General features: G+C 35.3%; 1 protein-coding gene across 1 annotated transcript in view; it reads right to left on the bottom strand.

The window, feature by feature from the left end:
- Nucleotides 1-20,580, bottom strand: part of LOC150096401 (uncharacterized) — a 136,408-nt gene that overhangs the window by 28,224 nt on the left and 87,604 nt on the right. Inside the window, exon 3 of the mRNA XM_090409053.1 lies at nucleotides 12,573-12,676. Coding sequence (XP_090265179.1) covers nucleotides 12,573-12,676 — 104 coding nt within the window. The remainder of the gene's footprint in view (nucleotides 1-12,572; nucleotides 12,677-20,580) is intronic.

Raw genomic sequence — 20,580 nt, 5'->3', positions numbered from 1 at the left:
TTTGGATTTGATCATTCAAACTAAAAAGAGAAAATCTGTGTGGACTACGGATGTAGAAGTCTTAAAAATTGATTTAAAATTTTCAATACAAGTTTAAATAAATATATCATTTAAATTCTGAAACATTCTTCGTTCAACATGAACACCAGTCCATGTACCGTTTTTGGAAGGTCTACTAACCCAACCTTCCAAACAGTACATGGGTGTCACATTCTTCCACATCATTCCTTTCAAACCATGACGTAATAGCATCTGCAGTGACAGAGGCATGGGTTGTTTCGTAAATCTTCCACAAATGAACGAAATATGAAATTATTCAGAAAAGTTGGCTATCCTTCCAGGTACTAAATCAAAGATCCAATTCCATACCATGAAAAAATACTCCAACCCATTACGCCCTGCAACTCAGCTTCCAGTGCGCTCTGATATAAAGAGTTTGTTAGATGTCCATCAAATAGACATCAAATGATGAAATATGTATTGGATAAATATGTGCATTGTGATGATTTGATTATATTGTATAAAATATGATTTGATTTGTATGACTAGTAATGACCGATCACTTCAAAGGAGGGATTTGAATTCTCAGCCTGTTTGTTACAAAGCGGATACTCGAACCCTTTGGCTAACCAGGCCGGAAAATGCACATAATTTCTGTTGAATTATTGTGTTAAATTACTTGCCATGGATGGCAACTATTCTCATAAAGATAGTTGGCAACTATTCTCATAAAGATAGTTTTTCACAGTGTAATTTTGCGAAATTTTGTTCAGTGATTTCTGGTGTTGTTACACTTTTTGGACGTCCTTCACGTGTATCATCTTCAAGGCTGGTTACGGCCACGTTTAAACTCAGCAGCCCATTTCTTAATTGTCGAAGGAGATGAGTGCCCATAAACTTTTATGAACTTGGAATGAATTTCTTTTGGCATTAAACCTTCTTTTACAAAGAATTCTATAACCGCACGATACTCAATTTTATCCATTTCAAGACAACACTTTTGTTTCAGACAGCTGTAAAAAAAAACAAAATACTTGATAGAATGACTTGCAATTTCACGTGGATGCTTACGATAGATGTACCAACTTAGAAAAAAAAAATCTTGCCGATAGTGTTGTCATGTATGGTCGAGGCCGAGAACTTTTCAGGCTACCCTCGTATATAAACGCTCATTCATGAAACAAACTGAAATGTACGAGCTTTTATATCAAATTCCTCACTTGATAAATGTTTTAATCCTCAAATTTTAAAACTCTTGTCTATTTTTGCCGCCGATCTTCCTTGGCACACATAAATTCATACGTGGTTTCTCAATAAAAAAAAAATCTTCAGCCTATACAGCTATTTAATATTTAATAATTTCTCAATATATTCCTTTCTGTCCAAAATAAATAAACAAAATAAAATAATAGTAGTCCTTATGTGTCATTTATATGTAGACCTGGTTCTTCAGCTATGGATTTGCATATTTCATCGACATAAATAGCAAATAAATTTGGTGAAAGTGGGCAACCCTTCATGACTCCTTTTCAGTACTTTGAATTTGTCTATTCTTATTTTATTAATAGTTTTATTATTTTTATTATTGTCCATTAATAAAATTTATTATAAATTTTATTAATATTATACTTACAGCAACGCTTGGAGCTGAGACGTAGACAGTCAATCAGAAAGAAATACAGAAAATCTGAACATTCGAAATCAAATGATTAAGAAAAATAAGACTTACTGGCAGGGGAGGCCCGTACATAGACACTGCGGAACTTCAGCAACCCCAATTTTTCTCGATATATAAATTATTTATTAATTTATTTATATTTGCTTGTAATATTTAATTTTATCATCAACAATCCTACAAAATTCTCATAGTTTCTATAAAAAATAATAAAAATCCATCTTGTAGCACTTAGGAGGGCTAAGGACGCTAGCAGCACTGTGTTTACCACAGCGCCATATTGCTACGCGCGCAAGCATATGTACGTCATAGTGAGATGCGAGCTATTAGCGTAATAGGGCACTGTCCGTCGCCAGTTCCACTGTTGTTTATGTGCAGTTTGCGCCAGTAGTAGAGTGTTCGTAGTGCTTATCGTGTTTACTCCGTCTCTTTAGATATTTGGACATTACAATTAAAGACATAACATCGTTATAATTTTTATTTTAGAACAGTATTGGGGTTGTGATAATGGATTTTATTTTTAAGTAATTTTGAATTATACTAAACTGTATAATTTTATCGATAATAAACAATATTTTTCATGAAACAAAACAAGAAGAATATATTTTATTTTTAAGTCATTTTTAATTATACCAAATTGTATAATTTGGTAAAATTATGCAATATTTTTTCATGTTTAATTTTTTTTTTTTAATTTTTATCATAATTTTGATATTTTATCCAAACACGTATACACTGTACTTACAGTGTGTATGTATATTTCGAAAGTTGCAGCACCCCCACGATTTCAAGCCACGAGCCGCCACTGCTCACTGATCAGAACACAAAACAAATAAGCAAGTCAAACACGAATTAAACCACAGAAATAATTCTAAATCAGCAATTAAGATGGTATGCACACCTCCAGAGAATGTCCTTTCAGAGATTACCAAATGTAATCTTGAATGGAATCACTGCAAGAAGACGATCAAGAGGGACACCAAAAATAACTTGGCTCCAGTCTTTGAAGGAAAGGTCGCAATTATCAAGCTTCAGAAAGATGATGGAAATGGCCAAAGATAGAAACCAGATGGCAAAGATTTGTTCATGGGGGACTCATCCCCTCATCTGACGGATGAGAAAGGAAACTCAATCGAATTGAGTTTCCTCCGCATGAGAAAGGAAACTACTGCATGAGTCTACAAATAAGTAGGCGTTGTTCATCGAACTCAGTATCTATATTTTTCCCAAAGTTTCTATTAAAACATATGCAGCAACCAGACACAACTCTTTTCTTGTTCGACCCTCAAATCCCCTCCCCAATTCCGTTCTTTGGAAAACTCTTCTTTCAACTGTATTTCTTAGAAATTGCGTCGTACAGTCATTCAAGTTCTATTTAATCATAAAATGTTATAAATATTCTACGGTGAGTTTATTCTTATAACTTTAGTCGAAGAGAAGCGAGTTCAATAAATTCTTCTTAAACCCTTCTCTTTTTCACTAACATAAGAGGAATGCAAAAAATAGGTGGCCCTAAATAAAATATCTTTAAAAATAATAATACTTTTCGCAAAAATGCCACACGTTATTTCATAATGAGAAGTTTAGCTTATTTGATCGCTGAAATGCTTCATATTTCATAAGCTAAGCGTTGTAAAGGTATGTCGTATTGTGAAAACATCTGCTCCTGCATTTTCAACGTTTTTTTCTTTTCTTTTTCTTTGGCGTTTGGGCTGGTAAAGTCTTAGCTTTTAAAAGTTATTTTACTTTCGTAAAACGGGGAAAAGAAAGTTCTTTTTCAGGGGCATAATTTAGCATTAATCCATTTTGAATCAACACCAAAACGTGCAGTCGGTTCTGTGGAAGGTTTTTGTTCATCTTGGCTTCGAGAAACACAAGTAAAGTGATTCTTATTAAATTTTCTTTTTTAAGAACTGCGTAGTTTCTAAAGTTAGGAAACTGAGTTCTAGTTATAGCATTTCAAGCGACTCATTATCATTACAGCGGTGTTTCTCAACCTTCTTTCGTGTGTGCCCCATTTTTTAATATTAGTTTTTGTGGCGGCCCCGACCTCCCCCCCCCTTGTAGTTCTTGTGTTGAGACACTGACAAAACCCATAAAAGTTAACAAAAAAAAAAAAAAAAGAACTAGGAATTAATTAATATGCTTAAATATTCATACAAATTTAAATACGTCATCAAATATTTCGAAAATTGTATAGATCTGGCGTCACTGCACAGACTGTTGAATCGTATCGGCCTTTCGGAAACATTCGCCGTTTCATTACGGGAAGTCTCGAATGTTCTGGAAATGTTTCTGAGAGTATAAATAAGGCTTGAAACTACAAGACGGCAGCAACACTGCAACAGTGAGAAGTCGATGTTATGTTACTCCTGTTCGCAACGACTGTGATACACGGCATAAAAACAACCTTTTCTAGTGTAGAAAAATGGATAAATTGTTAATTGGACGTAAGCGAGCATCTGACGACTGTGGAACATCGACGTTAACAAATTCAGGTTCACAGCATATCACTCCAAAAGGAAAATGAAGAAAGTATGCAGCAGAATATTTACATTTCGGTTTTACAAAGACTGAAGTAAATGATGCAGAAAGACTGTGTGTTATTTGTTCGAAAATTTTGGTGGCTGATAGCAAGAAACCGAATGAACTTAAAAGACATTTGGAAACACTTTATAAGAGGTATGTTAACAAACCTCGAGAGGTCTAGTTTTAATTTTCTCGGTATATTTTGCAATATTGATACGTAACCGTAACTAGTTTATTCAATATAGTGGATTTTATACATTTTTTTTTTTCAGAGTGTATTTTATGTTTTTGTTTTTATATTGTTTTTGTGTCAATAAATAGTTTCATTAAATGCTTTTGTTTCAATAAAGTAGTTTTTCAGTTTTTCCTTTGATTTCCACTTTTTTCGCGTCCCCCCTTTAGGCATTTCTCCCTCCCCCCAAGGGGGAAGCGCCCCATAAGTTGAGAATCGCTGTATTAGAATTATTACTCTTCAGTTTCAGTGTTAGGTGGCATTGTTTATGCAAAATTGTAGGCGAGAAACATTTTTGTATGCTAAAAATATCACAGAAAAGCTAATTGTCAATTGGATACGAAGACTTTCGACCAATAACTATAATTAAGAATAAGCTAGGCTTTGTACGATCGTAAATACAAAGATAATGAAACTTCGCCACTAATAAACTTGTGGCTTCTTCTTCTTTTAAAATGATTTTAAAAAAAGTAGAAAAATTAAAAAAAAAAAAAGAAGCATAATAGAAATCAGGTCATGATGCTATTGACCCAAGGTGTTTCTTCTACAAAAATACCTTTCTTTTTCTTTTTTTTTTTTTACGAGCCTCTGAAACTTACTGAAGGAAAAAAATTGCTAAATCAATTCAGTGAACATGAACATTAAAGTTCAATGATATTCTGTACTAAGACTGCTTGTCAACAAAGGTGCCCAACTGTTTGTAAACATCAAATACGTTTGTAGTGTTCGATATGTGAACTGTTTTCAAAGAGTAAATTTCGAGGTCTTCAAGATATTCGAACTAATAATCATAAAAAAGAGATGCACACAAAATTAATTTTCTTCTACAGAGGAATGGAGGAGACAGCAGGTGACAAATGACTGCGAGCCGTCAGAGAAGAAGAGAAATTGCAAACACACATCTCAGAAGATGGTCAGAAATTGCAGAGGAGATTATTTTCGATGTCAGTCCACGAGCTTAAAGACCCGATTAGAATTCAGCCCACGCGCTCAATCTCACCGCTGCTGTGACATCTGGCGGATTCCCACATCGTGTCCAGTAGTCTGCCGTGTTTATTGCTCGAGGGCTGTAGGGTTATTGGCCTAAGGCGGCGTCCGCTTGAGGAATGGTGTCGACCGACTCAAGACGGTCTTTGTATAAAGCAGTCGGAGGGAATGATGAACCTTAAGGGTCCGCCGTCAGCAATAGATTAACACTCTAAGAGATTCTAGGCATGCAGTTGAATCTCTCTCGTGCTCTGTTTGTGCGCGTGTGTATGTTGGTGCTGCGTTTGCTCTTTAAATCACAAATAAAGATCGATACGCCATCTGGCAAAAGAATATCGCACGAGTGATAACAGTACGTTTATAATATGAAGGTTAATAATTAATTTATACGAAGTTATTTGTATTAATATAAGAGATTACAAATGATTTTGAGTTTGATGCAATTAAATTTAGCTCAAACAAGGTCAACTGAGCCAACTAGCAATTGGTCTTATATAGTCTCTATAAATAGAATTCATAAATCGAATAGATTAAATGATTAAATATTGAAGATAATTTTTTTTCTCTCTCTCTCTCTCAATGTTGGAGGGCAGGCATTAGATTTATTTTTTCATTGTATCGACCTATAAACTGAAAGTGAAAGCTATCTTTTACGTACGATTCCGGAGTCGCCGGTACCACAATCCCAGTTTAAACTAAAATAAAAACATCAATGGCTCTTCCTTCACTTGTAGTTCACGTTCACTACACGTGCATTTTGCAACTATGTTGGATGTGAAGTAATTCCTTGCAAAGAAATCAAAACAGAAAATTATTGTTATTCAATTAAACATTTTTCTTTCCTTTTTTTGACAACCCCACCCCATGAAAGATGCGCACACATACACACTAATAATGTGAGTAAACCACATAAAATACACCTGAAAGCCGAATCTAGAGTCAAAACATTGTCTCCTTCAAGAAGACATGGGAATGTTATTCTGAGCTACGCTGATCTGACATTGAAAATTTAAATGGTCGAAGATGGCTACTACGACATCTTCGCCCATTTAAAGATTATCACACACACCCATACCACAGTGGAATTCAAACTTACACCAGAAACACTATATATCAGCCATTCGAATCGGTAATTTATAGAGCTTACAGCAATTAAAGTATTAACCAAGTAAAGTTATTAGTCTCTCTATAGCAAAAGTTGCAAATTCAAATCTAGTCATGGATGTTTGTAAAAGCCACACTCTAGACCACCTTGTGTAACTTCTTCAGTTCATAATGATTGTCTTGTTTTTATGTTCAATAAACTATAAATTAATTATTATTATGTAACACCTCCAGGGAGTCCAAAGACTCATCGAGGGAGGGCACCTACTCTACAACTCTCTGTCTCCACTTAGCCGCTATTTTGGATCTACCAACTACAACGAAAAGCAACTACGCCAAAGGGGGGGGAGAAAGAAAAAGCAGCTAGAGAAAATAATTACAAAGGTCTATATGAAGTTATTAATAATAAGTTACATGGAAAGAAATAGAGAGAGAGAGAAAATGGAATGAAGTATTTAAAAGATCAAAATAAAAACACGGTTGAAGGGCAAGGTGATCTAATCTAGATTGGCTATACATTAAAGCTTCATAAATCACCAGGATGTATAGTGACTTGATTGACTGAGGGGTGTTCTGTCGCCTTTTTTTTTTTTTATTTAGTCTTGTAATTGATTTCGTCATAAAAAGATTCTGTAAGAAAAAGACGACTGAGGACTAAAGAGATAAACCCCGAATGAGATAGGTAGATTGGCATGAAGTAGTAATGGATGCTCAGCAAAGACACGCTAGTCTAGGAAACTGGTAGGAATAACCTGCACTTGTTATACAATTTATAATCTATAATTTAATAAAGCGCATTATTATTATTTTACTAGAGTTAAAGAATCATCGAGGACGAAGATAATTATTATTATATAATTAATTACAAAGCTTATAGATATTAATATCTTATTATTTTAGTTCATGCTGAAAGCGTTAGGGTTAGTGCTTAGTAAACAATATCATTTAATAAACATAAAATAAAAATTTATAAAAAATTCACTTTAGTTTAAAAATATACTCACATATCGTCATGTAGGTGGAAATAGCAAATTACAGTATTTCGTTTTCTTATATTCAGCCTTGTCACCTTTATTATACACCGGCAGAAATAGCATTTGTCACCAAATAACGTCAAGTATGTTAATTTTCTGCACAATCGTCTGCAACTTTCTATATCAACAGCGCCCTCTGAATTTTGTGTTTTAAAACTTCGGGAGTGTGTTATTTCTGAAACTACGTTATTAAAACAATGAATGATATTGATTACCAAATAAGAATCTAGAGGCTACAAATATTTCGTATCTTGGCAAAATAAGTGAAACAGTAAATGTCAAATGTATATAATCGAATTTTAATTTTAACTGCTTATAAAAAATAATCACACGACAATATTACATTCCAAATATTTTTGCAAGTTTATTTTATATATATCTGCATTTCATTTATTACTTTCTGTCTTAAAATTACCTTCCACTTTTTTTTTTTGTCTTTATCATTATCTTTCATTTTATTTAATGTCCTGTTTTGTTGCATGTATTGGTGATTTTGAGCCAATCAAATTTATATCATCATCTCACAAAATTAGCCAAAATTAATACTTGCGATGCATTTTCAATAAATCGATTAGCGATATCCACTTAGATCCTAGCAGAGTACAAAGGGTAGCCTATGTGTTTCTCCTTAATGCCCACCTGAGAGTTCTTTGTCAATTCCTAGACACGATTATCAAGTGCACACGAGGGTGAAATGCATCTCTTCAATCCGAGACGTTATCTGTGCAGAGGTGCAAAGAAATGGCAAGTGTGGGCCGTACCTTCTCCACAGAGAAAACGTGAAATGTGTCAGGCCATTTATCACGGTGAAACAAAGCGAGATCGGCTGGTGCACTGTTTGTATCGAAGCTTTCCACCACGCCTCGTTCCGAAATTCTAATAGAGTCACTGCTGTGGGAAGGAAAGGGCCCGGCAAGAAAGGTGAAACAATTGGAGGGAAGATCGTTAGACTAGACCATCACTGGACCGGAAAAAAAACAAGAAGGCGACATTAAGGAAACAGCAAAAACACTTCGACGGAGAAGAAAGTGCAGAGTAAATGGCGTTTTCATATACCCACAAGTTCTTGTCCTCCCACAGGGTTTCTCAACCTGTTTCTAATTACTGAAAGCCTTCAAACGATTTGAATCGAGCTAAATCGATTGTGTCTAGTTTAAGAGAAGTTCCAAAGTTCCTTGAACAAAGAACACACAAGTAAGATTATGCGTGTTCAAATATGCTTATACATATACTGTATAGTCATATTCAAACAACTCAAGCTCGCCATTAATAAACGTGTATCTCAAAGCGTTGCTGTCTCTAATTGTTTAAACATTTTGGTTTAATTCAGTTAACAAATATGCAGTTAATGGCAATCGACTAAACTTAAGAATATAATTAATACCAGTTTGCACAGTTTAATTGCTAAAGTTCGTTAATTTACACCAAAATTGAAATTATTCCACAAATGTCAATACTGACACGAAATCTGTCAGCTTTGCTGGCCTAGGGGATAGCGATTCCACGTATCCACTCTCCAACCAACAGACTGTGAATTCAAATCCCACAGACAGCCTGATGTTTGTGAATGTCTTTAGGTGGTAGTATGTTTCCGTCATCCCCCCCCTCGAAGTGATCTGCTTATTGGGGGGGGGGAGGGTCCTGAAGTGACTTGAAAACACTCCAAATTGTTTGCAGAGTAGAGTTTCTGTACTATTTAAATCCTTACGCTCCCACGATAACAATGTTCTTCAGGTTTCAACACTTCCTGGGTGGAATTCAAGTTAAAAAAATAAATAAAATAGCAAATTTTATTACAATCTTTTCATCTAGAATAGAGCTATTATATACTTGTAAATGGACATCTTTTATTTTCATGTCGTACAGAAAATAACAGAACCTCTGCAGCTCAGTCGATATAGAAGAAACCCTTTGATTGGAAAGATCTAGGTTCGAATTCCGTCTATCACGCACGCACAATTTACAGACAAAGGATACTTATAGGCATAGGACTAACCACCTTCTCCTAGAATTACGGTTAATAAATCCAAGAATACCAGGAAGTTCGTCGACGTTAAGTCCATTGGAACCACTGATGACGATGATTCAATAAAATAGCAAAACCCCACGTGGCACAGCAAGCAAAGACAAGGAAACTTCCCTTTATACCTTGTTTATTAAATAAGCGTATTGTATGCGCGCAAATACCTCAAAATGGAACCTAGTTTTTAAAGTTAATTGATCTCTATGGAGCTATTACTAAATGATGCCATACATTCTTTCCCTATCAATCAGTTCTTGTAGTTGCAAGTGAGAAACATCTGAGATCAACCGTAGAAGATGGAAATGGTATAAAAAAAGACTCGAGAAGTAAATAGAGATTAAATCAATTAATGAAAAGGGAAGAGACAGCTATGAAAAAGGTCGTAGATCTTTGAACTTCTTAATCAAGAGTTCAGGGCGTTCACTCCTGCACAAGTTTGTGCTGGAAGATTACATACTGAATCCACAGCTTTGGATTCCATTGAAGAACTACTGTTACCTGCGAAAGTTGAAACAATAACCGGATTCGACTTGCGTAGTACAGACCTTTTGGATAGCTGTAGGTGTGTGTGGAGTGACAAATCAAGATGAACGCTTTTCAAGTTAGATGGATGTGTCCAGACATGGTAGGTCTGGAGAAAACATTTTTAACTACAGTCTATCATATTCTCATCTGTTCATTGTGGTATCGCTGAGAGAATGATACTTTCTCATGGTATGGAGTAGGATCACTGGTCATAGTGACAACAAAATAAAGGCACGACATTTTATTGACATTCTGGTGTGTTTCCTATGTTATAGAAGTTCTGTGGAAACCATCTAGTCGAGCGGAAACATGAAATGCATTAAGTTAACTGTAAGATATCTAAAGAAATAGAAGTACAGACTTGCTAGCACAGAGTCTCAATCTGAAGTGTATGAGCATTTTTAGAAAGTGTCCAATTTCAATCCACCAAATATCAAATTCCTTCAAGAAAATGACAGGAATTTCTTGCCATTTTGATGGAGAAAAGTCTGTCCAGCAGAGTGGTATCTATAATTGCAACCAAACTCGGGTCAACAGGTTGTTATGTTTGATAAATTTCGCAACATAGTTTATGCATAGACAGATGAACTCACTAACAAAGTGAATACGTGTTTATGTATTATTTCCGAATGATCCTGGATCAATCACTTGAAACCGCATATTTAAGAGAAAGCCGAAAATCAAATGACGGGCATGGATCGATCAATGCACCCCAGACAACAAACTGCTTTCTGGTAATAAATATGTTTTCTTGGATTACATACGACTTTTCTTTCCGATCTTCACACTACAGTAATCTAAAACAAAGAAATGAATTTTAATTCCTATTTGCAGACGGACGCCTGATGTCCATGAACAGAATATAGTTGTGCAGTATCTACCTACCTTCCTGGGTGCCTCTCTCTCTCTTTCTAGATGGATCCTAATAATGAAAGAACAATCTCGTTGTCATTAGGATTGAGCAAAATAGACGTCTTGACGGTTTCCGACATATCTCTGGAGTTACAGATTCCATGGCGATAACCTCTGACCTCTTTACTGGCGTCTTTCACCACATGCCGACAACATTGCCGTAAAAGGCATTTCGCTGCAACGAACTGAAGACCGCCAAAAGCGCACAGCGAAACTAATCAAACTTGGCTAATGAGTTGTGTTTAGGAACCAACACACGACGAGGGTCGTTTCCTCGTCCGGTTAAAACCACGTGACTCGTGTATTTTGCGCTAATATTTACACAGGCACCGACACGCTATCGCGGACCCACAAAAGAACCAATTTCACAGAAACCTCACTTATTTACACCACTGCGATGCGTGTTCCATTGTGAGTTTGACGTATGACCTGCCGTAGCGGCGTCCCTGCCGGCAAAAGTTGTCGTAGGAAGCCGTGGCCCACCTAGTCTGTCTTGTCTGGACGCCGAGATCTGCACAGAAAGCCGTAGCAGGCAACGTACCCCGCAGCTACCAAAAATGTCGACCTGCCTTTGAATATATCTCGCAACACTCCTGAATGTGCCTCCATTTCTTTCCAAGAAAGTAATGCGTATGTTCGGCACTGTGTAATTAGCACCGAATCAAAATGCATAGACCAACTTATTAGAAATTCCATAAACTAAATCTGTATATAATTTATCATTGCGTTTGATAAAAATAACAGAACAACAAACAAAAAAGATCCTCACGTCTTGCAAGTTGTTGGAATACTTTTCTGTTTTTGACTTTCGTGAAACAATTTACGAAGTTTATGATGGGGTCCAGTTCCCAATAAGTCTCAGGAGGTTTTACGTTAATTTAAATATGACCATTTCCTTTTGCATCCAACAACTGAAATGTTTTTTTTTAATTTGAATTGATTAAAATCCTCTCTATAAAAAAACATTCATTTAATATAAGGTTCATCAGGCAGACGAGATTAATACTGACTTGTTTTAGGGAAACCTACTTGCAAGCACTCAAATTTAGTGACGTAGAATGACAAGATTCCTATTGGTAGCAAACGTATGACGTCAGCGGTTTGGTTGTTAATTTCGTTTACAGTAAGACAACAGAAATCATGATGATCCTTATTACCAAATTTATGTTTGCTTAATGGTTTAAAGTTGTTTTAAACAAGTATTTAAATTAAAGTTGTTGTTACTGGCTCCACTTATGACATATTTCTGAATGGGGTGGCATAATACCACACCAATTATCACCACATTTTATATCTCTATAGCGCAAGTACCTAATCTTAAATGCTTTTCGATGGTTATGTTTCTGAAGGAAAACCAGAGCTCCCGGAGGAAATCTCCGTATTCATGGTCCAAGACCGACTAACTCGATGTGCTTGGGGGGAGAAAGAAAAAAAGAAAAAAAAAACAGTAGGCAAAACATATACTGTGTAATCATTTCTTGGTTAATAATATAAGAAATAGAATAAATAAATAATTTATCATCTCTGCAAAAACGGAATAAATCAATTTACCTGAAGAATAAGTTCCCCTTCCATCATAACGTCATGGTAAATATGATCACGTGTCTTCTGACTGGGTTCCTGGTTTAGCCTTTCTTGATCTCTCCGAAGTGCAGCTAAAAGTAGAACAAATTCGATTCAACCTGCAGAATGGTTTAACTAACACATTTGGGACATTTAAATCTCAAGAAGATTTAGCCATTTACTACTTTAGCCAAGTAAGACAATGATAGAAATACTGTAAATGGATTTCAGAAAGGTCACTGAATTGCAGTGTGTTGTAGATGGGTGGATAACAGGACGATGATATCGACCAGTGCATCAACAGACTCTATTAAGAGATGCGTTGCCAGGCAGGTGTTCATCAGTCAGTTGTATTTGGAGCCATTCGCTATTTTGGAGCCAAATACTCTCCATCACTTAAATTAGCAACAGGGGAACTCACAGCGGTTGTTCATCAAGGTTAATTGTCACTCCCTTTGTTCATAATGAATCAGAAGTGAACGCTGAAATTGGAAGCCCTCATGAGTACTGAAATTATCTCCTGAGAACTTTCAGAGCTTCCTTTGAGCGACTACAGGTGGCAGGAGAGAAGTCGAAGATCTCTTCAACACCACAGGGAAATGCAAGATTTGATTCTATATTTTTGGGAGTTACTGCAGTGCTTTTTGATTTTGGTGTCTTCCTCCGGGACTCACTTTTGCTAATAATTAATATATGCCACACTAATTAACAATACTAATTTTAGTATAAGCTATTTTTTCCACGTTTAAAAGGTATAGCAAGAGGTTAAAGCTTTTTTTTTTTTTTTTTGCAAAATAGATTATAGTACACCCACAGATACGTGATCCTTCGACATTTCTGCGCATGTCAAAAGAAGGAGAATTCTTTCCGATAATAAGGTATTCAATCCATCTTCTGGGATGAGTTGTTTTTTATTATAACATGTCGGAAAATTAACATCTCTTTTGTGATCATTGTAGTTTTTAAAGTGGTAACTATTTTGCTTGTATAACAGTTGGAAAATTTTACGTATAAAGCACGTGATTTCGCGTTTTGGTGACCAATTAGTACATCGCCCTATTTCTTTCTCCCCTTCAACATGAATTGACTCTTCTTGGCATTCTGCCAACGATAGCTCTCGCTTCTGTGGTCGGACTATACCACTTTTAATATATAGTATACATTGTTGCATTTAGCATATAGAATATTATGAATTGTCACATATGTAGGCTTGTGATTCGACAGTGAAAAAACCACCCGAAGAAAGACCCGTGTAGATTCGATGTTAGTTGCTCACCGTGGATAGATTTTTTTAGCACTGACAAGCAATTTTCTTTTCTCACGGAAACGGATTTTAACACACCGAACTCAGAAAAAATCGACGATACCAATCGCACTATTTCAGAACGATAATATACCATCTAGGATTTACGAATACCAGATGGCAGCAGTTGTCTCCCATACTCTCTCCCCTAGAAGTCCTAAAATCGTCAATACTCATGAACTCGACTACTGGCGAGGACTAATTTGGTGGAGTTCGGCTAGTACCGATCTTCATTCCAGAATGGAGTACTTCCGTACTCCATTTTGGAAATAAAAGACGTTATTTGGTTTATTTTGTTTTAATATTGAGACTTATGTTGCGAGATTATGCTTACTTTTTCTTGAATGGTTTATAAAATCATGTTATTAAAATCATGTTGAATTCAATGAAAAAATATATTGCTATAAATGCAATGCAAGTGAGTTTTATAGGCTTTTTTAGCGATCCCTTCGAAGATTTAACTAGGAAATCAAAAGTAGTTTGTCTTTACCTATCTATGACTAAGATATAAAAAATCATTCTCTTTACCAAGGGACCTTTCCATCTGATGGCTAATTCTTCTGGGGAAAGGGGGATATTATGCAGTGGGTTAACTCCTCTAATCCCCCTTAAGATGCTGCATAAATTTATTTATTAAAAGTAGACGTTTTCATTTATTAAAAAAAAAAAAAAACATCTGCTAGGAGATCTTCCATTAGGCCTGTCCTATCCAACCACGATTATCTCATAACTAACAGCTAATCACATTACATTCCCTCCCCTATTCATTGACCTCATCGGGTGAACTCTAGTCAAGGATTATTAATGAAGACAGAACTCTGATTAAGCTACCGTGAACATATAAATTTTGTCCAAGTTGCATTGTATCCTGTGAGAAGTCAGGGAAGTAATTAATTACATCTTCGGGTTAATCAGTCCCAGTATCATCGCTAAAGGTTAAATGCAAACAACTTTCGTAGCTGAAATTACGCCTCTGATTATGGCCCTCCTCAAGGACGGCCTACATTTCGTATGCGGCATTCACACCGATGATGTATTGCTAAACCAGAGCCCCTCACCCCACCTCTTAGTGTCCACTTATCAACATGAGCGACAGGACCCAACACCACCGCCACATCACCTGCACGGTACCCTTCATTTACCTCGGACGCTGAAAGATCGCCTTCCCGTACACCATCATTAACCCTAATTAGGCTTAGGACAGTCGGTTGTGACACTCATCGGCTGATAGATACACGTGAGAGATGCGACATTACAAACTTCCCTCTGTCTTTATCCCCCCTTCTGTTCTCTTCCCCCCCTCAACTTCCAACATGTGCTATCAGATAATAGCGACGTTCGAGAGTAATTAACCAACCTGGCGGCAAGAACTAATAGCAGACCATTGTTGCGTTGCGTACATTTTGGGCGTACATTCTTTTGGCAAAGTAGAACGCGTGATTCGCAAGCATGCGCACATCTCCCTGTAATGGTCTATACATCGCATCCGTGTTCTACGCTTACATCTGCTTGCGAACTATTGAATATTCCAGAGATGAGATGTTATCGATCCCAAATGAGAAAATTAATGTGATTTATCGCGAGACATGGAATTAAAATTTGAAACTAAGTCTTTATTTGTCTTTTTTTGTTTGTTGGTTACCACAGAAAGGATAGAAATTGGCCAGCGAAAAGTATATTCAAGTATAAACCAATACTCTTATTTACCCTCGGCTGACGGCTGACACATTCATAGTTGGTTTCACTAAGAAAATAAACTGTTTTTCCACTTACACTTCAATACAGATATTTAGATGAAGTACAAGTAAATATGATATACAATAGTCTAGACTTATCGCATACTTATTGAGTATGCATAACAGAGTATACCATTAAATTTTTTTATTTTTCTTTAAAAATAATAATTTAACTTATATATGTAAATTATAAACTATATTTCTTAAAATTTAAATTCTTTTATAAAATTCAAAAAGACATCATACACCTTTAAATGTTTTATATAAAATAAATATAAGAAAACCTATCCACGTATGATGACTTTAATTTATGTGTCACACGTAAAAATAAAAATTAGCACCCTGTTAATTTTAAAATGCTTTTAACCAAAATTTGCTTATAATTAAATTAATGGGTTATTTTTGTTATTAATATCCTGTTATTTTAAACAAATTTTGGTGAATAGGACATCACATCATATGTTGGAAAAACACTGTAATAATTTAATCGACATAAATGAGTCACCGCTCATAAAATATGTTCGGCGAATGATTAGGATGTGATCAAACATTCGCACTGTAATTGGTTCTTTGGTCGCGTGGCGTGACTTTCTGCGACAGTTTTATTACGCACATTTTCGTAATTTTAGGGAGTTAATTATATAAAAAAACAAAAAACGGCAGAATTCAAAAAAAAAAAAAAAAACGATAATTTTTTCAAAGCAGGATTATCTAAACCAAGCGCCTCAACATCGAACATTGACTTCACATTAATTTATATCTAAAAGTGTATATAAAACAATTTTGTTTTGTTATTACAGTGCTAATATTGATAAAATTGCAGTATAATGTTAGATTTTTTTTATTTAAAAAAAATTCGCGATTTAACAGACACCCCTTAGCCCCTATTAGTCCGTTAAATCGAGGGTTTACTGTAGTTTTGTCATGTGTTTCGTAACGTTTTCTTTTATCCCTAATTGTAAGAATTGTTTCTTTTCATTAAGAGTTTAAGGGAGTATACAGGGTCCAACAATGGTTCCATTTTCATGGATGACGTTATTCTAGCACCAATATCTCGAAACATGTTTGCCCATAATTTTGCTCGCAGTGTACACACCGAATTGTCCACAGACTGATTTGTATTAACAGTTTCTACCACCCAACGTTTCCACCTTTTCAATTTCGAGCAGAAATAAAGTGTGTTATATCACGGTGGACCGTGAGAAGGAGCAACGCTTTCCCAGCGTGAGAAGTTCAGCCATGACTTAGGTGCGCACCATTTTCGGAGTAGTGCGGATAGCTTCCCTTAATGATGTTTTTTTTTTTTTTTCCTTTCTTTCTCGTTCTTGTTTTGTTTCTTGTTCGGCTAATGGTTTTTTCCAGCATCCAAGCCTACAAACATTCAATTTCTGAGATTTTCACCATTTTTTGGGGAGAATGTGGAACGATCTGCAACGCTTGAGAATCGTTCACATAAAGAGCGCAGATCTGTCAATACACGTTAATGAAATTTGGCCACACTGTCCCTATGAGCCTATTCACAGCCCAACACGAAGGAAGGCAGATGGAGGAAGGTACCCTCCTCATCCTATCCCTCCCCACAAAGAGAAAGAAAGAATAAAAAAAAAAAAAAAGAGTTTCAACGCAGAAATGCGATCTCCCTTCAATGCTATAACCAACATGAATATTAAATGCTCGATGTTTCGATCTCCCCCCTCCCATCCCCATGAAACGCCCAAGAACGCACTGTTCGCAGTTAATAGTCATGCAGGTACTCGACGCTAGCGTTTAATGTTGTTCAATATAACGTTAATACACTAGTACGTGGCATGAGAACACCAGCTGGCGAAAAATTGTCTGCTTGCCTCGCGTGGACTCATTTATTTAAGCCTCTTCAGGACTTACAAAAGGTCAACTAACCATAGACATCAAGATATAAAATCATTTAACACGTCACAAAAATAAACCGTTTGTGGTGTCATATATAAACGCAATACGGTAATGTTACTTAGACCTACATATAACCCAACGAATATAATAAGAATAAATGTTATATATTGCTATGAAACAGCTATAACATCAACAGGCTTTATTTTTATTTGTATCATGCAGATGTACAGTTAAAGAATTTCTAAACATTTTGCTTTTAACTTTCATCAAACGAATTTATTAGCTCAAAACATAATATCGACGTACTCGTCTGCTGGAATTTGATACTCTCGAAGAAGCGATTTCATTTTATCTAGAAAGTTGCTTTTATGTCAGACTAAATGTTACTTTGTTCAACGTTAATGCATAAGTATAATTCCATATCTAATTATCATAAGTTCTTCAATAAATATAATTTTCATATAAACAGTATAAATTAATTTTAAAAACACTTTCAAAGCATATAAATATTTAATAAGTTGCATAAACTCCGATCAGTGCATAATTTACAAATCGTGTACTTAATAAAGTTTATCCAAATTTATTACGTAATTTATATATAAAAATTAAATAAATTATAATAACAGTAAATAAATATATAGATAAATAACTGACGAAAACATTTTTACTAGCTTAGATTAAAAAAAAAAAAAAAGTCAACTTCTCCAAGTCGCCTCCTGATTGGCAATCATTGATGTAAAACAATGAGCATGCGTAAAACACTTCCAGAAATACCCGAACGAATATCTACAGAAAGTTACTGATAAATTAAATTCTATAAGTGAACTTGGAGCATATATTGCTCTATTCTATTGCATATTAAAAAGTTTAGGATATTAAAACTATTTTTCTACTATCTAGAAAGAGATAACAAATCAGAAATAATTTAAATAGATGGAAAATTGATCTTTTACTTTCCAAGTGTTCGAGTTAATGTTTTCGCGTGTATCAAACGATTGTTGTTGTTTTGTAAATATATAAGCGCACTCTAGTGATCGTTGGTAAATAATTCTATTTTGCACTAAAATTAATCGAAGTTTACACACACAGATATGTAAAGTAAATTTCGTGTATTGATGTACATTTATTGTTTAATGCTGAATAAAGAAAGAAAGAAGAGTAAAGAAAACGAATAACCAGGCATATGATTGCGAAACGCATAGCCACTAGGCTAACCGCGCACTTTATATATATATTATAATTTTATATTTTGTATAATATTATTTTATACCATGAAGTTAACGTACAAAAATACAATTAATAGGCGGTAAAGTGTAATGGCGTAATGTGTAAACAATGGATTATGGAGTATGATGGTGCGAATGCCCTCCCGCGATGATTCCAAGGATTCATCGGTATCCTTGGGATTCCGATGAATCCTTGGAGGTGCCTTGTAATAATAATAATAATAATAATGATGATATTAATAATTTAAACTTGAAGCTGTGTTGTCATCCAATTTAAAGAATTACCGAAAAATATACTTTAGAATTTTTTAGCTACCATTTATTTTATTTATTTATTTTTTGTAGATCATGATGAAATATTTTATGGTCACCATATAATATTTCCCGTTACTAATATGTTAAGCCGATGAACTAATAATAAGAAATAAAACTTGTATACCACATACACATTTGTACAAGAATTTACATGTTTCTTTATCGAGTTTTTTATAAATTATTATTATTATGTGACACCTCCAGGGAGTCCAAAGACTCATCGAGGGAGAATGTGCCAACACCATCGAATGATTGTATCCCTTCTAACTACGCTCAAACCTGCTTAACTTTTTGCGAGCCATTAGTAGCAGAGGATCTACCAATCGACCAACCTTTGCAGACTAAATTCGCTTGTAGGAGTTTACAAGATACACACCTATAGATAATTAGTCATTATACATCAACTGAGTAGATGCGATCAACCTCTTCCGATTTTTGTGACATTTTATTTTACTTTTTTTGTTGTTGTTGTAATTATGCAGGAAACAGTTTTATTCTAGCGGTGTATGACCACCATCACCTCGCTTATAGAGGTGTTTCCTCTCTAGAGTAGAGAGAACCATATTATCTAACTCGTAACTCCTCTCACCCCCCCCCCCTCGATGGTACGAAATGTGCGATAGGTTTACAACGTCGTGAGTGGGATTCACACCTACACAAACAATTGGCATTCTGAGGAAAAGAGAACACGTGACAATTGTATACGTTTTCCCAGTAATATATTGAAACTGATCTGTTTATAAATTAAGGATGGGCTGCATTATCAGATCAAATAAAAGCGAGCATGACACGGCAATTGTTGACAAAAACACTTCACCAAAAATGTATTCAAATAATAATAAAAAAATATTATAGCACTTTGCAGAAACGCACTAATATTCTGTGATATGCATATACAATCATTATAAGTTAGTTACTTTTACACTTTAAAGCAATTATTGCAAGAGGAAAGGGGGGGGGAGAGACTAAAAACAGAATTGAAACATATACAGCCGTTAAGGAGTCGTAACTCCAATCTGAGCACCAGGTGCTCATACTGTTGATGTCAATACCATCGCTACTCGGAAGCTCAATGCACCTTCTATTTTGTGGTATAAATCCAGATCTCTGTTCGAAGTTCCATAACTTGGGGATATTGTATATTAGGATAACCAAGTAATTTTATAAGCTTGGTTATTTTTACTCCTAATCCCAAGAAAGCAAACAGTTAAATTTGCGCCTGAAACGTAGTTCAAGTCTAAATATGGTACAACAGCAGGGCAACTCAATAGGTGGGTAAAGCGCTGATCACTATTCTTATTATTTCCCATAATGTAAAGCACATCTCACTAATCTCACCTTGGGTGGGTCACTACCCAGACCAGTTTCAACCTTTTTTTGAGGTCTCCTCGATGAGTAGCTAGACCCTATATAGACCAAGGTTTTAATAATACAGAGGCTTATGAACTTTACCTATACAAGTTGTTACAAGGTGTTTTTATTTTTAATAAAAATCTCTGGAGAAGATATAGTTGTAAATGAATTTTTAACTTGGGAATATTGTATAT

The sequence above is a fragment of the Typopeltis vanoorti genome, chromosome 19 (assembly GCF_054136105.1).
Source record: "Typopeltis vanoorti isolate ZY-2024b chromosome 19, IOZ_Tvanoo_1.0, whole genome shotgun sequence".
Lineage (NCBI taxonomy): Eukaryota > Metazoa > Arthropoda > Arachnida > Uropygi > Thelyphonidae > Typopeltis > Typopeltis vanoorti.
The sequence above is the reverse complement of the archived record's forward strand: the minus strand, read 5'-3'. Positions and strand labels throughout refer to the sequence as shown.